This window comes from Bubalus kerabau, chromosome 16, assembly GCF_029407905.1.
Source record: "Bubalus kerabau isolate K-KA32 ecotype Philippines breed swamp buffalo chromosome 16, PCC_UOA_SB_1v2, whole genome shotgun sequence".
NCBI classification, from domain to species: Eukaryota; Metazoa; Chordata; class Mammalia; order Artiodactyla; family Bovidae; genus Bubalus; species Bubalus kerabau.
The window spans coordinates 38,657,597-38,676,627 of record NC_073639.1 but is presented as its reverse complement, the minus strand read 5'-3'; the positions used below and the strand labels follow the sequence as shown (position 1 = coordinate 38,676,627).

General features: G+C 35.5%; 1 protein-coding gene across 18 annotated transcripts in view; it reads left to right on the top strand.

Moving 5' to 3' along the window:
- The window catches only part of AFG2A (AFG2 AAA ATPase homolog A), a 335,445-nt gene that overhangs the window by 152,847 nt on the left and 163,567 nt on the right, over nt 1–19,031 (top strand). For 3 of the 18 annotated variants that reach the window (XR_008703574.1, XM_055550565.1, XM_055550559.1), the window contains one exon: nt 13,106–13,893. The exons of the other annotated variants lie outside the window; for them this stretch is intronic. Coding sequence is in view for 1 of the 3 variants with exons in the window: in XM_055550565.1 (XP_055406540.1) it covers nt 13,106–13,132 (27 nt within the window). In the remaining 2 variants the exon portion in view is untranslated. Of the gene's footprint in view, nt 1–13,105; nt 13,894–19,031 lie in introns of those variants that run through there. 18 annotated transcript variants of the gene reach the window in all.

Sequence of the window (19,031 nt, the reverse complement as noted above, 5' to 3'; positions counted from 1 at the left end):
GTACTACCTTTAATCATTTGTTTTGTTCTATACTACTTTCAGCCTGTAGTGTACAAGTATGTAGGAAATAACTGTATTCATGCCTTTTTTCTTGGAATTATTTTTTTAATTCAATATTAGATTATTAATATAAATGAGAAAACTGAGATGCTAAGAAATTTAATTGCCTAAGGTCACATAGCTAATAAGTGGCAGGTCTTAGATTTTTACTCTGGCCCTCTTGCTTCAGGGTAGGCACATTTGACCATAATGCTACTGACTATATTTTACTTCAGACAGCAGTAGAGCTTATGACAAATCTCTTACTCTTTTAAGCATAAGGTTTTTAAGTCTACTTATTACCATATCTGTGGGTGTTCTAATTTATTAAGTTTTTAAAATGTACTTTTTTTCCCATCTTCTTTTTTTATTTTTTTTTATTGGAGGATAATTGCTCTACTGAATTTTGTTGTTTTCTGTCAAACCTCAACATGAATCAGCCACAGGTAAACATATATCTCCTCAGTTTTGAACCTCCTTCCCATCTCCCTCCCCATCCCACCCCTCTAGATTGATATAGAGCCCCTGTTTGAGTGTCCTGAGCCATACAGCAAATTCCCATTGGCTATCTATTTTACATATGGTAATATAATTTTCCATATTATTCTTTCCATACACCTCACCCTCTTCTCCCCTCTCTCCATGTCCGTAAGTGTATTCTCTATGTCTGTTTCTCCATTGCTGCCCTGGAAATAAGTTCTTCAGTACCATTATTCTAGATTCTGTATATATGTGTTTGAATGATATATTTCTCTTTCTGACTCACTTCACTCTGTATAATAGGTTCTAAGTTCATCCACCTCATCAGAACTGACTCAAATGTGTTCCTTTTTATGGCTGAGTAATATTTTCCATTGTGTATATGTACCATAACTTCTTTATCCATTCATCTGTTGATGGACATCTAGGTTGCTTCCATGTTTTAGCTGTTGTACATAGTCCTTCAGTGAACAATGGGATACATGTGTCTTTTTCAATTTTGTTTTCCTCAGGGTATATGCCTAGGAGTGGGATTGCTGGGTCATATGGTGGTTTTATTCCTAGTTTTTTTAAGGAATCACCATACCGTCTTCCATAGTAGCTGTATCAATTTACATTTCCACCAACAGTGCAGGAGCATTCCCTTTTCTCTATACCCTCTGCAGCATTTATTGTTTGTAGATTTTTTGATGATGGCCATTCTGACTGGTGTGAGCTGATATCTCATTGTGGTTTTGATTTGCATTTCTCTAATAATGAGCAATGTTGAGTATCTTTTCATGTGTTTGTTAGCCATCTGTATGTCTTCTTTGGAGAAATATCTGTTTAGGTCTCTTTCCCACTTTTTGATTGGTTTGTTTTTCTGGCATTGAGTTATGTGAACTGCTTGTTTATTTTAGAAATTAATCCTTTGTCAATTGTTTCATTTGCTATTATTTTTTCCCATTCTGAGGGTTTTCTTTTCACCTTGCTTATAGTTTCCTTTGCTGTGCAAAAGCTTTTAAGTTTAATCCGGTCTCACTTGTTTACTTTTGTTTTTATTTCTGTTACTGTAGGATTTGGGTCTTAGAGGATCTTGCTTTGATTTATGTCATCAAGTGTTCTGCCTACGTTTTCCTCTAAGAGTTTTATAGTTTCTGGTCTTACATTTAGGTCTTTAATCAATTTTGAGTTTATCTTTGTGTATGGTGTTAGAAAGTATTCTAATGTTATTTTTTTACATGTAGCTGTCCAGTTTTCCCAGCACCATTTATCGAAGAGTCTGTTTTTGACCCATTGTATGTTCTTGCCTCCTTTGTCAAAAATAAGGTACCCATATGTGCATGGGTTTATTTCTGGACTTTCTATCTTGTTCCATTGGTCTATATTTCTGTTTTTGTGCCAGTTCCATACTCTGTTGATGACTGTAGCTTTGTAGTATAATCTGAAGTCAGGAAGGTTGATTCCCCCAGCTCCAGTCTTCTTTCTCAAGACTGCTTTGGCTATTCAGGGTCTTTTGTGTTTACATATGAATTGTGAAATTTTTTGTTCTAGTTCTGTGAAAAGTGCCATTGGTAATTTGACAGGGATCACAGTGAATCCGTAGATTGCATTTGGTGGTATTGTCATTTTCACAATATTGATTATTCCTACCCAGGAACATGGAATATCTCTCTATTTGTTTATGTCGCCTTTGATTCCTTTCTTTAGTGTTTTATAATTTTCTGTGTACACTTCTTTCATCACTTTAGGTAAATTTATTCCTAGATATTTAATTCTTTTTGTTGCAATGGTGAATGGGATTGATTCCTTAATTTCTCTTTCTTATTTTTCATTGTTAGTATATAGAAATGCAAGTGGTTTCTGTGTATTGATTTTGTATCTTGCAACTTTGCTAAATTCACTGATCAGCTCTAGTAATTTTCTGATACTATCTTTTAGGATTTTCTATGTACAGTATCATGTCATCTGTAAACAGTGAGAGCTTTACTTCTGTTCTCATCTGGATTCCTTTTATTTCTTTTTCTTCTCTGATTTCTGTAGTTAGGACTTCCAAAACTATGTTGAATAATAGTGGTGAAAGTGGACATCCTTGTCTTGTTCCTGATCTTTGGGGGAATGCTTTCATTTTTCACCAATGAGAATAATGTTTGCTGTAGGCTTATCATGTGGCCTTTACTATGTTGAGGTAGGTTCCTTCTGTGCCCAGTTTTTTAAGAGTTTTAATCATAAGTGCCTGCTGAATGTTGTCAAAGGCTTTTTCTGCATCTATTAAGATGATCATATTTTTATCTTTCAGTTTGTTAATATGGTGTATCACATTGATTGATTTGCATGTATTGAAAAATCCTTGCATTCCTGAAATAAACCTAACTTGATCATTGTGTATGAGCTTTTTGATGTGTTGCTGAATTCTGTTTGCTAAAATTTTGTTGAGGATTTTTGCATCAATGTTCATCAGTGATATTGGCCTCTAGTTTTCTTATTTTGTGTGTTGTCTTTGTCTGGTTTTGGTATCAGGGTGATGGTGGCCTCGTAGAATAAGTTTGGAAGTGTTCCTTCCTCTGCAGTTTTTTGAAAGACTTTTAGAAGGATGTGCATTAGCTCTTCTCTAAATGTTTGATAGAATGCTCCTGTGAAGCCATCTGGTCCTGGGCTTTTGTTTTTTGGGAGAATTTTGCTCACAACTTCAATTTCAGTGCTTGTAATTGGGTTGTTCATAATTTCTATTTCTTCTTGGTTCAGTCTTGGGAAGATTGAACTTTTCTAAGAATCTGTCCACTTCTTCCAGGTTACCATATAATGTTTCATAATAGTCTCTTATAATACTTAGTATTTCTACATTGTCTGTTGTAACCTCGTCCTTTTTCATTTCTAATTTTGTTGATATGATTCTTCTCTTTTTCTTGATGAATCTGGCTAAATGTTTGTCAATTTTATCTTCTCAAAGAACCAGCTTTTAGTTTTATTAATCTTTACTATTGTTTCTTTCATTTCTTTTTCATTTGTTTCTGCTCATACCTTTATGATTTCTTTCCTTCTACTAATTTTGGGGGTTTTTTGTTGTTGTTGTTCTTTTTGCAGTTGTTTTAGGTGTAAAGTTAGGTTGTCACTTCAGTGTTTTTCTTCTTTCTTGGGGTAGGATTGTATTGCTATAAACTTCCCTCTTAGAACTGCTTTTGCTGCATCCCATAGGTTTTGAGTTGTTGTGTTTTCATTGTCATTTGTTTCTAGAAATTTTTTTAATTTCCCTTTTGATTTCTTCAGTAACCTGTTGGTTATTTAGAAACGTGTTGTTTAATCTCCATGTGTTTGTGTTTCTTACAATGTTTTTCTTGTAATTGATATCTAGTCTCATAGCATTGTGGTCGGAGAAGATGCTTGATACGACTTCAGTTTTCTTAAATTTACTAAGGTTTTATTTGTGACCCAAGATGTGGTCTATCCTGGAGAATGTTCCATGTGCACTTGAGAAGAAGGTGTATTCTTCTGCATTTGGATGGAATGTCCTGAAGATATCAGTGAGATCCATCTCATCTAATGTATCATTTAAGATTTGTGTTCTCTTATTAATTTTCTGTTTTGATGATCTGTCCATTGATATGAGTGGGTTGTTAAAGTCTCCTACTATTGTTGTGTTACTGTTATTTTCTCCTTTTATGTCTGTCTGTGTTTGTCTTATGTATTGAGGTGCTCCTATGTTGGGTGCATAGATATTTACAATTGTTATGTCTTCCTCTTGGATTGATCCCTTGATCATTATATAGTGTCCCCTCTTATCTCTTGTAATAGTCTTTATTTTAAGGTCTATTTTGCATGTTATGACCAACCTAGATAGCATATTAAAAAGCAGAGACATTACTTTGCCAACAAAGGTCCGTCTAGTCAAGGCTATGGTTTTTCCTGTGGTCATGTATGGATGTGAGAGTTGGACTGTGAAGAAAGCTGAGTGCCGAAGAATTGACACTTTTGAACTGTAGTGTTGGAAAAGACTCTTGAGAGTCCCTTGGACTGCAAGGAGATCCAACCAGTCCATTCTGAAGGAGATCAGCCCTGGGATTTCTTTGGAAGGAATGATGCTAAAGCTGAAGCTCCAGTACTTTGGCCACCTCATGCGAAGAGTTGACTCATTGGAAAAGACTCTGATGCTGGGAGGGATTGGGGGCAAGAGAAGAAGGGGACGACAGAGGATGAGATGGCTGGATGGCATTACTGACCCAATGGATGTGAGTTTGAGTGAACTCCGGGAGTTGGTGATGAACAGGGAGGCCTGGCATGCTGCGATTCATTGGGTCGTAAAGAGTTGGACACGACTGAGCGACTGAACTGAACTGAACTAAACTTGTCTGATACAAGGATTGCTACTCCAACTTTCTTTTGTTTCCCACTTGCATGGAATATATTTTTCCATCATCTCATTTTCAGTCTATATGTGTCTTTAGGCCTGAAGTAGGTTTCTTGTAGACAGCATATATATGGGTCTTGTTTTTGTATCCATTCAGCTAGTCTGTGTCTTTTGGTTGGAGCATTTAATCCATTTACATTTAAAGTAATTATTGATATGTATGTTCCTATTGCCATTTTCTTAATTGTTTGTGGTTGATTTGTAGATCTTTGTTCTTTTCTTGTATTTCTTGACTATATAAGTCCATTTAACATTTGTTGTAAAGCTGGATTGGTGGTACTGAATTCTCTTAACTTTTGCTTTTCTGAAAAGGTTTTTATTTCTCCATCAATTTTGAATGAGATCCTTGCCGGGTACAGAAATCTTCATTGTAGATATTCCCCTTTCAGTATGTTAAATATATCCTGCTATTCCCTTCTGACCTGCAGAGTTTCTGCTGAAAGATCATCTGTTAAGCGTATGGGGTTTCCCTTGTCTGTTACTTGCCGCTTCTCCCTTGCTGCTTGAAATATTCTTTCCTTGTGTTTAGTCTTTGTTAGTTTGACTAGTATGTGTCTTGGTGTGTTTCTCCTTGAGTTTATCCTGTATGGGACTCTTTGTGCCTCTTGGACTTGATTGACTATTTCCTTTTCCATGTTGGGGAAATTTTCAACTATAATCTCTTCAAAAATTTTCTCATACCCTTTTTCTCTTCTTCTTCTGGGACCCCTATAATATTCAAGTGTTGGTGTATTTGATATTGTCCCAGAGGTCTCTGAGCCTATCCTCAGTTCTTTTCATTCTTTTTACTTTATTCTGCTCTTCAGAAGTTATTTCCACCATTTTACCTTCCAGCTCACTGATTCATTCTACTTCAGATATTCTGCTGTTGAAATTTTTTTGATTTTAGTAATTTTGTTGTTTGTATGTTCATTCTTTAATTCTTCTAGGTCTTTATTAATTGATTCTTGCATTTTCTCCATTTTGTTTTCAAGGTTTTTTGATCATCTTTATTATCATTATTCTGAATTCTTTTTCAGGTAGTTTGCCTATTTCCTCTTCATTTATTTGGCCTTCTGCATTTCTACTTTGTTCCTTCATTTGTGTAGTATTTCTCTGCCTTTTCATTATTTTCTTTTTTTAACTTATTGTGTTTGAGGTTTCCTTTTCCCAGGCTTTCAAAGTCGAATTCTTTCTTCCTTTTGGTTTCTGGCCTCCTAAGGTTGGTCCAGTGGTTTGTGTAAGCTTTGTGAGATTTGTGCTGAGTTTTTGTTTGTTTGTTTTTCCTCTGATGGGCAAGGCTGAGTGAGGTGGTAATCCTGTCTGCTGATGATTTGGTTTGTATTTTTGTTTTGTTTGTTGTTTAGATGAGGCGTCCTGCACAGGGTGCTACTGGTGGTTGGGTGATGCTGGGTCTTGTATTCAAGTGGTTTCCTTTTTGTGAGTTCTCACTATTTGATACTCCCCAGGGTTCGTTCTCTGGTAGTTTATGGTCTTGGAGTCAGTGCTCCCACTCCAAAGGCTCAGGGCTTGATCTCTACTGAAAAGCAGAGACTTTCAGATTAGCTTAAAATTCTGCCATATACTGCTTATAAGATGCATGCCTGTAGAATTTCAGATCAGACTAAAGTACCATTTGACATGTTTTGGTTTCCATATTCCATGCTTTAATTATAAGATTTGCCATGAACTACAGTTGGGGCAGCTGATGGGCTGGCTCCACCCTAGCCATGCTCCAGGAGAGGCCCTGAGGAGTAGGTTGCGACACCCTGCCCACATCCTGCTCCCGTACTTCTTAAAATGGCTCTTAAAATTTTGTTTCAGCAATTTTTAACATTTTTGAGTTAGTGGAATTAGTTTTTGGCATCAAAACAATTTGTGGATTCCCATATGCTGCTGCTACTGCTGCTAAGTCGCTTCAGTCGTGTCTGACTCTGTGCGACCCCAGAGACGGCAGCCCACCAGGCTCCGCCATCCCTGAGATTCTCCAGGCAAGAACGCTGGAGTGGGTTGCCATTTTCTTCTCCAATGCATGAAAGTGAAAAGTGAAAGTGAAGTCGCTCAGTCGTCCCCAACTCTTAGCAACCCCATGAACTGCAGCCTACTAGGCTCCTCCGTCTATGGGATTTTCCAGGCAAGAGTACTGGAGTGGGGTGCCATTGCCTTCTCCGGGATTCCCATATAATTGCAGTTAAATTTTCTCGATGTAATTGAAAAAATGTCTTCTGGAAAAATGGTACTGAAAACTATGTAACACTTACTTTCTTTCCTGTGTTTTTGTAATCACAGCATATTTATATATATTTGAAAAAACAACAGCAAAATATGTGCTAGTCATATTATTTCTTCATTTTTAGATAATGCTTGGTATTCATTAGGGTCTTTAAGTACAAGAGTTTGCAACCACACTTTAGACTATTAGTGAATAATAGTAACAAAAGTAAAATTTGCATTTTTTCCCTAGGATGCTAGAGTTGAATAGATTCAAATTTAGGGGGAAAATATATACACATACAGAGAAGGCAGTGGCAACCCACTCCAGTACTCTTGCCTGGAAAATCCCATGGACTGAGGAGCCTGGTGGGCTGCAGTCCATGGGGTCACTAAGAGTCGGGCACGACTGAGCGACTTCACTTTCACTTTTCACTTTCATGCATTGGAGAAGGAAATGGCAACCCACTCCAGTGTTCTTGCCTGGAGAATCCCAGGGACAGAGGAGCCTGGTGGGCTGCCGTCTATGGGGTCACACAGAGTCTGACACGACTGAAGCGACTTAGCAGCAGCAGAAGCAGCATATACACATACAGATCAAAGAACTCTAATTTTTATCAAACTCAAACCTTACCATTAAAATGGAAATATTCTTCATATTATCCACCTAAAAGGTTCCTATTACATGTGAAGTATTCAGTGGTATAATTTTTTGAATTTTTAATAGCTATCTTTTTCTCTTTCAGTTTTGATTATAGTATATATTCTTCTCAAATGGAAATAGAAATTTTTCTTTTTTAAAATATTAAGACAACCAAAAACTTGGTGTATATGAAGCAGATTATTTCAAAGACTATAAAGCTAATTGATCTGAATATGCTTCAAATTTGACTGCTTTCTTTTTCTTTCTTCTTTAGTAATCATTATATTTTCCTAAAGAATTAGTACTAGGGGTCATTTGAAAAGATCCATTAAGCCATCAATGCAATTGTTCTGAACAGAGTTCTTTTAAGCAGCCTCTATTTTTGTTTTTTAGCCTTGGGCACAATAATCTTTTCTTCTTTCTGAAATCAAATGAGTTTTAAAGATTTGAGAAAATCAACACTAATGTTTGGAAGTTAAAATGGATCCATTCAACAGACTTTTGATTCAGAAAAGCTAGAAGTAAAAATATAAATTCTAGTTTTACAAATGTAGTAATGAAGATTATGATTTAGTGGTAACTTAATCTCCATATTAGAGAATTAAAATCAGTGAATTTCAAAAGATCTGATTGATAAAGTAACATCTGGATTAATGTACTCTGTTTAAAACCATTATAAAGGAATGACTAGTAATATAAACTGAACTTTTATCTTTCATTTAAGTAAAAATATATGTTGTATTTTATGCTCTGTAAAAGTTGACACATTATTATACTACTTGTATAGTGTAAATAGCAATTTGGGGACAACTTTGTGAATGATTACTAATTTTATAAATCATTTAGTTTATACATTCTTTTAAATTTTTATGCTTATTAGTTAGAATGAACTTTTTCCTGTTTTCAAATCGAGATCCATTCCTCTTCAGCCAAAGCGAATGAATAGATTTCCAGGATAATACAGTTTAAAATACTATCCTCACAAAGAGAGAGAGGTCCTGTAGCTAAAGTTGAAGAACTCACTTTCTTCCTTCTTTTTAAGACACACAAAGCGTAAATCACAATGATTTATCCTGTTCATTGCCATCAAGATTTGCATGTTATAATAGCCCCACTCTGTCATCTCTGTGTTGACCACTCTTCAGAATACTGTGGCAAGTCACAGGTGAATTAAAAAGATGCTCAAAGAGCCCTCAGGAATAGGCAAACAATCAACTGACAGGTCATTGCTGAATCCAGGAATTCTACCCTTTTCTTTGGCATATCACAGCTCATGAAGGCTAACATTTTGGTGACTGTTTCAGGAAAAGAAATACTGTACTGTATTTCCTCTCTTCCCTTCAGTGTCTGTTATACAAAGCAAACAAACTTGTTTACAGAACAGCCAGCCTTTGGTTGAATAAATGACAGGTAGGAAATTAAGCTGTTAATACAGGAGGATGACTAAGTGAGGAAATCCGTCTTTTGTCAACCACTCTTACATTTTTATTATTTTCAAATAGAATCTGCTTTCAGTTTCGTTGGGAGTGTTAGATGTATGTGGCTTAATGGATTTTGTACTTGAAATTCTGGCTTCCCTCTTTTGCTTACAGTCCAACATCACAGTAGAAAATAATGCAAATAGTCTTCTAAATGATTGATATACAGTGATGATTTCGGCTTATTTATTGAGTCAGAGCGCCACACCTGTTCTGTGTCATAACAACTTCCTCCAAGAATGAGGTTTTTTTTTTTTAAGCCATTCTTTCTTGCAATGCTAGAGGCATTAAAAATCTCTAAATTGAATAATACTGAATTAATTTTGCTTCTTATTTAAATCTATTTAAAGGTAACCCTTTGCATACTTTCTGGGTTTTTTAGTATGGATTGTTGATTATCACATTGTATGTATACGTGTTTATACATATATTTATACACACATATATGTATGTATATGTATTTCTTTTTTATAAATTTTGATAAGGTATTAATCTTGACATTTATCATAACATGAAGAACAATCCTAACATTATTTACAACGTTCTTCCCCTAAATGAAGTTTATTGAAAGCAACTGTAGTGTTTACATTTAAGTTCATCAAAGTAGCACATATAAGATGAACAAGACTTTACTTATTTGGTGGTACATGGAAATTCAAGCTCACATTTAATATATCAGTACTGTCATGAACCTACTGAAAAATGCTTATGTCATTTTAGGCTTCATTAATGACAGTTTCTAGATCACATAAACTAATGTTTTGAGGTGTCCTGTCCTGGTCAGGTCACAACTAAAACATAATATACAATTTTGAGATCTCATGGTTTGTGAATAATTTTAGATATAACAGGTATAGATCAGAGCATGATTTTACCTCGGAGAATAGAAAAATACATGCAGATGCAGTTATTGCCTTCAGATGTTTAAAAGTTTATAGAAGAGACAGAGTTAAAAGATTCTGGTGAATCAGAACAAATTCCCAATGAACTAAAATTGTTCACTATTACCCTCTTATTGCAAGTGTTTTAAAAAAGGGTTGATTATGCTAAATATCTGCTATGTTGATTCAAAGTTGGAAAAGATCATTTCTTATCTCGTCAATTTTGATTGAAGTTGATTAGGAAGCTGGAAAAGATAAGTCTGATCTGGTTTCAATTTTGAATTGAATTGGCAAGCATAAAATGATTTTATTATTCAATCACTTAGCATATATGTGAATATTTACAAATTTAAAATTTAAATTTTGAGACTAATCTTTGAAAATTACCTTTGGCCCTATGAATGCTCCATGTATTGTTACTCTGTTATGTTTTTTCTTCTTTTTAAATGATGATTCTATATATTTATAAAAAAGGAAACATCAAAATTTGGCCCAGGTCATTTAAATCCAGTCTGAAGCTAGAGGTAGGAATGAGAATGAATAATACAGGTCCCCTGTTTAACATGTGAATCCCACTTTTCCCATCATATATGAAAGTTGAACATTAAGAATTTAAATGGACAGTCTAATAACTTACTGCTTTCTTTGAAGCAAGCATGGTTCCACCTCAAAAGGGGGGAAATGTATTTGAATTTCACTCTTTAACAGTATTGTCCTTTCAACTCTAGGCTGATTGAATAAATAAGCTTTTTGGCTCATCTCATCTTCCAAAATTTCCTGACCTTATTCTCCTTTCTTTAATGTTTTAACTATTTTAGAGAGTGGATAGTAAATATAGCTTATATGTTTGTGTAGAATTCAGCAAGAGAGATTGTGTGCCTTGCATTAAATATTAATATCTATATTGCTATAAATTTTAATTGCTTTTAGATACTAGTTGACATTGAGTAGCGCACAGAAAGTACCTATTACATAAACTTACTGTGGAATGTAAAAGTGAAAGAATGAATATGCATATGCATGCATCCTTTATAGTTACAAGATCAATGATCATGTTTTATTGATGGCCTAGTCTTAGGGTGTTTTTTGACACTCTCAAGTCCTGATTTACATTTGTCATATAATAAATATATCAATTTAGGTAGCAGCAGATAGATGTCAGCATTTGAAAAGAGCAAATAATTATCATTTAAATAATTAGCTTATTTCTTTGTTAAATTATGAATTTTCTAGGGATTCTATGCATATGTTGATTTCATATCAATCTAAAACAATGCATTGAATAAATATATTAACTTCAGTAGTCTGCCATAAACTTCACTCTATTCTTGTGGCCATTAATTTAGGAGAATGGTAGTTCTTGATGCCCTCACAGTATTAATCTCTAGAAAATAGCACAAAGGTTTCTGAGATCTCAAGGAATCTGAAATGGTTGTACATGTATGGTCCTCACCCATTGTCAGAAATCCAGCTACTTAGGAGCTTTTCCAGTTTTTTGGCTCATATGTAAATGGAATTTTCTGATTTCCTCCACTGGTGACTAAATTTTTTGTATTTTTAAATTGGTCTGGATTGATATCAGTCTATTTGGAGAAGGGTAGCCTGGAAAGTGTTAAGCCAGAGACAGGAAGACTGAAGATTGAAGCACCCTGTTGTTCATTGTACACATAATACCTTATTTTCTCCAAGGTTCTTGTTGAGCCTATGTGATTTGCCTTACAGACTTTCCAGTACAGTCTACAACATATACTGAATAAACTACACCATCTGTATCTTTCTGTCTGTTCTAATCTTGGTCAACATCTGCATAGCACTTCTAATAGAATTGCATACAATTTATGAGCTCAAAATAAACACAATGAAGATTTAAGCTTTTCATCTTTATTCTAGGAACATTCCCTATTTCCAAAATATTTATATTATTGTGATTCTACTATGAAATCATAAGACAAAAATTGTACCATCCCTTCAAATCAGAACTTTATTCAGTTTATGACTCTGCTTGGAACAAGAACACAAGTTTAAAGAACGCATTCTTTAAGTGCCACTAGTGCGAAATAAGGAAAAAAGTGTTACGTTAATAAATTTGTGTTGTATGCACATTGTCAGCCTCCCAATCTATAGAAACATGAAGAATAGAATTCATGTTTTTCATTTCTCAGAGACCAATAGAATTTTAACATGAAAGCGTTAGTCACTCAGTCGTGTCCAACTCTTTGTGACCCCACAGATTGTAGCCCATCAGGCTCCTCTGTCCATGAAATTCTCCAGGCAAGAATACCAGAGTAGGTAGCCATTTCCTTCTCCAGGGGATCTTCCTGACCTAGGGATCGATCCCAGATCTCTCTCATTGCAGGCAGATTCTTGACCACCTGAGCTAGCAGGGAAGCCTCAATAGGATTTTAACAAATTCGTAAATGGAGCAGAAAAGAAAAAAACTGTTGAACCTAAAGCCTGGCTTCATCCAGATATAAATATAAATTTTTCTTTTTCTGTCTTTAACCTGAAAGTATGTTCAGAAAGTCAGACCTCACAAGAAACATTACTGATGTTCTGTAGGACAGTACTTTTTTCAGCTTATGTCCTTTAGTTTAGACTTCCTGTTTAGTACTAGGAAATATTCCCACCAATATTGAATAAATGAATTTATGCAAAAATTTATGTCTGAGCAAAAACTACGCTAGACGCTTTTGATACCTGGTTCCAGGTGGTTTGATACAGTAAATGTTACAATTCAGAGAACAGAGAGATTATGGAAAGTCAGAATACTTAGGAAAACATACATTACTTATTTTTAATTAAAAAATTCATTTTCTATGTGACAGACTAAGTTGTTTGCATATGCTGTATCATTTCAGTCTGCACAATAATGCAATTAAGGTAGATATTTTTCATACTATTTTGTAGGTAAAGAAATAGTATCACAGAAGTTAAGAAATTTGGTCCATGATCCTAATAGGTAATAAATTATAATGAATGCTACATTTGTTCATTTGGATTTTCTTTCCAGAAATCAGTGACTTTCGATGGCCTTTAAAGAATCTGAACTGGTTAACAGGGTTCCTACAGCCCTTGAGAGTTGCTGGGAATGGATTTAAAGGCGTTGAGAAAATCTGACAATGGCTAATGAGTGGGAAGTTGAGTAATCCATCTAATTCTCTTTACAAAAAGTAAAGTCAGTTGCATTATATTCCTCTACCATTGACCTGAAAATTTTCCAAGTGTATAATCTTGTGGTGAGTGATATGGGTCATCCAAGCTTGTTTTACTTTTGGCAGATCCCAACTGAAATCAAAGAAATACCTGCTTCTTATTTACAAGATTTTAATTTGCTTAAGAGACAAAACTGTTTGCAGTTTGAGGGACCTTTCATGGATTGTGGTGTTCAGTAATACCTTTCTTACAAGCATGCCATGGTATCTTATTTATAGTAACATGAGGTAGAAGTCAAAATCATTTCAAAATAGATACTGTTCACTGTACCATTTTTGGCATCTTATTTTAGCATACCAGTAATTATTATTAGGGAGCTAATTTTATATGGCAATTTAACATTTTTTAGTTTATGGATGCTAAGCTGCTGTAGCTTGATATTTAATGATTAAGCACATGGACTCAAGCCTGGGTTTGAATCCCAGTTATATCTCATACCACGTGTATGACCTTTGGCAAATTAGTGAATCTATGTGACTCTGTTTTTTCACTTGTAAAATGGAAATTACAATAGTACCTATTACAGAGAGTTGTTGTATTAAATGAATAATAAATTTGAAATAACTTAAAGCAACACTTAATAAATGTTGTTTGTTATCCTTCTTTTTAAAAGTTTGCCACCATTTATATTTGATTAAACTAGGAGCCAGTGAAACATTCTTCATGGATTTTTCACTCATTGTGGTATTGAAATACATTATGAAATGTGGTTGATTTATATGTAATAGATCATCTATATATTCATTTTAATATACCATTTATATATTAATCTGGTAGGCTAATACACATGTATTCTTTTTAAAAATAATTTGTGCTTTTGGAAATCTGAGAACCTTTCCAACATTTAGGTATAATGAATTTCAAAAAAAAAATGAATGTCAGATTTATGACATACATGGGAAGAGTCTATCCCCATTCAGTGAATAATTATTATTAAATTCCTAGTTATACTTGGCCTTTATTAAAATATTTTCAGCATTTTGTTTGTTTTCTAGTGTGTTTTGCTTGTTTGTTTTTAAACCTACCAAAAATATTTATTTAGATCCTTAGTATGTATAGTGTTAGGTGCTGGGAATACAAAAATGAATAAATAGATGGAATTTCTTCTCATGGGGCATACAGTTTGGTGGTGGTTACAGACAAATGAACAGTGAACCACAATAAAGTATGCTAAATTCATGATGGCAGAAGTGCAGAGAACTCCACGGGGAGGGATAAGACAAAGAGAACACTAAAACTAGATTTAGGGAAAAAAGAGTTTCTTAGAATGAGCCTGGTAAGGGGGCTAGAAATAATGAAGTGGAAGTGATGAGATGTTTCAGAAAGAACATAACATTATGTGGAAAGGCCTAAAGTAGAGAGAGCACGTGATACATTGAGAGAGCATGTGAGAGCACATGTAGTTCAGTATGCCTTTGCTGTGGAGGGAAAGGTGAGAATGGCAGGGGGAATCACACTGTTATGGCTTAACCATAATAGTCTTTGAATGCCATGGCACAGAATGTTTCTTTTGTCCTGGAAGCAAGAGTAAGCATTAAGGCAGTTAAGCAGGAGGTGACATAATCAGATATGTGTTTTAGAATTATCTGATTATAAGAGGATGGACAGTGAGGGTCTGCTGATAGGAGTGACTTTTCGGAGATCTAGGAGGAGAATCAGTGGTCTGAATTAGAGAATGATGAAGGTAGGATGAAAGGAAGTAGTTGGTTTCAAGAGATCCTTAACAGTGAGTAGAATGCACAGGACATGATGGTTGATTAGATGATGACCTTGATTCTACTTTGACAGGATCAGCTTCATGAGTGTGTGGTCTATAGATATGCATGGGATCCTCTGCCCAGAAGGGCCTCAGTGTTGGTTTAATGCTGTAGTTGCTCTCTTTAAATTCTTAATAGTTTTTGAACAGAGAACCCAAATTTTCCTTTTAAACTCCACCTTGTAAATTATGTAGTCGGTTCTGGTCTCAAAAAGTGGTTGGATAGTGTTATGTTTGAGCTCTCTGTATGGGAAGTCCATATTGAGTTTAAGGTACTTAAAATATGTAATAGCCTTTGGACCTTAGTTCAGCTGGTTGATGATACAGATTTAAGACTTAGCATTTTAGTGATAAGTGAAGCCATTGGAATGGATAGTATCTCCCAGGGTAAGTATATAGTAGCTAAAGAAAAGGTTGAATAGGAAGAAACCCAGGTGCATTCTAATATTCAAGGGTGGGCGGAAGAAGAGGAGTCCAAAATGAGAACAGAAGGAATTATATACACAGAGGAGTTTGAATATTCAGAAGGAAGAAGTTATATAAAGTTAGAGTTTATAAGTTTATTGATGTCAGGAAGTTAAGAAAATTCCCATCTAATATATTGTATTTCCTCTGTGACATATGAGGTTAATTCAGCTGCTGAGAAAAAAAAAGTGGTCAGGTCAAGCTTTTAGAGGAATGGAGAATTTTGAAATAACTTCTGAGAAAAATAAAAGAACTTTCTGAGAAAATTAGAATGCCAGGCAAGTTTAAGGATCTCTGCAAAATTGGAGATAATTTTATTGCAATTTTTCATTAACCAAGTATTTAGCCATCAGTTATAGTTGTGTGAAATGGAGACAGTCATATTGATTGGCTTCTTATTTATCTCTGGGTCTTCAGTGTTTAAGGCTTCCCAGATAGCATAGTTGGTTAAGAACCTACCTGCCAATGCAGGAGACTCAAGAGACGTGGGTTCGATTCCTGGGTCAGGAAGATCCCCTGGAGCAGGAAATGGCAACCCACTCCAGTATTCTTACCTGGAGAATCCTTCATGAACAAAGGAGCTTGGTGGGCTACAGTCCATGGGGTCACAAAGAGTTGAACACGACTGAAGCGACTGAATACACATATTGATTAGGACTCAGTTTTGCCACATGAAGGAAAGAGATTTGAATGGAGCCAGATGCAAGGGAAGCCAGTAAATAACTTAATAATATCCAGAAAGATCCCAGCTTTAGTTGGAAAAAAAAGGATGTCTTGTAAGTAGGACCGTTGTAAACTACACAGTAATTATAAATCTCCATAATTATAAAGGGGCATTTTCTCTTCTTTCTTTAACCTGTCTTAAGTATTAGATATGACTGAAAGAAGTGTTTCTCTCAATAACAAGAAAAATATTATTTATTTTTACAGTCAGTTTTTGAAACAAAAGGAAGAACTCCACAGGGATAAAAATATGTCCACACAGTGCCTGCCATGTAAAGTTTTCCAAACTCACAGAGACTTGAACCCTGCTTTTTAGTTATTTGATGAAATTGCTTACACTAGTTTATAAGTAGTTCTGAATGTTCCTGTATTCTTTTTCATATAAAATATATGAAAAGTGTCAGTTTTGGTTTCTCCATTAGTAGATGGACCTGTGGAAAAGTGGGGCTTGCTTACAAAACGCTTTGAAAGCAAGAGTTTTCCCAGCCTTGAATAATTTATTTTCTCTTTCTTCGAATCTCTTGTGGAACATATTATCTAGAGTATCCACTGAACATTTAATATATATGGCTTTAAATTGCTATTTATCTTTGTTTATTCCCACATTGCGAGCTTCTGAAAGGCAGAGATTCACTCTCTTGCATGTGATTCACCTAGTACCTGTCTTAGATATAATTAGTTTATAAGAAATCATTATTTATTCTGACTAAAATCGTGGCATCTGATCCCATCACTTCATGGAAAATGGATGGGGAAACAGTGGCTGACTTTGTTTTTCTGGGCTCCAATGTCACTGCAGATGGTGACTGCAGCCATGAAATTAAAAGACGTTTACTCTTTGGAAGAAAAGTTATGACCAACCTAGACAGCATATTAAAAAGCAGAGACATCACTTTGTCAACAAAGGTCCATCTAGTCAAGACTATGGTTTTCCAGTGGTCATGTATGGATGTGAGAGTTGGACATAAGGAAAGCTGAGGGCCGAAGAATTGATACTTTTGAACTGTGGTGTTGGAGAAGACTCTTGAGAATCCGTTGGACTGCAAGGAGATCCAACCAGTCCATCCTAAAGGAGATCAGTCCTGAGTGTTCATTGGAAGGACTGATGTTGAAGCTGAAACTCCAATACTTTGACCACCTCATGTGAAGAGCTGACTCATCTGAAAAGACCCTGATGCTGGGAAAGATTGAAGGCAGGAAGAGAAGGGGACGACAGAGGATGAGATGGTTGGATGGCATCACCAACTCAATGGACATGGGTTTGGGTGGACTCTGGGAGTTGGTGATGGACAGGGAAGCCTGGCATGCTGTGGTTCATGGGGTCGCAAAGAGTCGGACACGACTGAGCAACTGAACTGATACTGATACTGATTTATTCTGAAAGTTTCTTTTACCTGTTATGCAATTGGGGGAATAATTTTATCTAGCTATACTGACAGAGCTTGTATATCTATGCTGACTCTTTTACTCATTTGCCTAGTTGTTTAAATGAAACTGAAGTTGTAGACAAGTCCAGGAAAAAGGAACAGTGCTATGAAGACACAGGAGTTTTGAAGGTGGCTGCAATTTCTTCATTAATCTCATCAGTGACATAGAGTAGTCAAGTAAAACTTGTCAGTGACAAATTGAGCAGTTGGTAATACAGCACATCTAATAATGACAAATCATGCACTTTCAATTTGTCAGTATGCTAAGCACTTTACATTATTTCTTCCTTTTGCAAGAGAGAATCTGAAACTTAGAGAGTTCTCAGTAGGTGGATTCATACTCTCTGTGAATCCTAGGAGTCAGAATATGTTAAACCTTAAAGAGACTTTAGAGACGATCTTAGCCTGCCTCCCAGGTAGGGAGGTAGAAAGTGTCTTTATTATGTAGAGGAAAGTCAGGAGCCATTCTAGAGGGATCATAAGCTGAGGGAGAGTTTTCTGACTGAGCCCTTTTCTCTCCTCCATAGTGCCCTTTCAGTTGCTCACTCTGTTTTTAGTATTAGGCAAGAAAATAGTAGTCTAGTGCCAACTAGAGACAGGACATCTAGTAGGGGCCTGGCTTAGGAGGCAATATTGTATTAGGAGTAGATTTAGGTATCTTAACTCTCTCAACTCTCCTCACTATGTGGACCAGGCAACTATTGCTACTATAGAAGCAGGAAAGCCCCTAATAATAAAGATGCCTAGGCTGGAGAACCTTAGAGATTAGTAAATAGAGGGCCTGGAGAGGCGGGCTTGGAGAGTAAAAACAGGAGATTGAGTTCACACTGAGACATCAGAGGAACTTAAAACTGCTTTGGAAAGCACAAGCTAGGGCCCTTCCACTTAAGTAGAAATTACTAACTAAGGCAGCTAAAAATCACACCATAAAATGAGCAAAACCAACGGTACAGACAGAAGAGAACTGTAGTATTAATAGATGTTCTTAAAGATGATAAGGGAAAAAACTGGACTCATAAAGAAAAAAAGCAAATAGTTATAACCAATTGGATATATTGAGTTTGAAAAATTGCCACGTTTTAAAACTAAAATGCAAAACAAAACAAAAACCTGATGGGTACAGCCCAAATGGGCTACAGCCAAATGGATACAGCCAAAGAATAAATTCATGATTTGGAAAATCAAATCTAGAAATCTTGTTAGAAACATCAGGAAAAGATAATGAGAGGGAAAGAATGTGAGAAAAGTCAAGAAATATGAATGATAGAAATAGTTATGTATGTCATTATTTGTGTACTAGAAGTCTCAGAACCACAGGCAAAAAGTAAATTGAGGGGAGAAAATATTAAGTA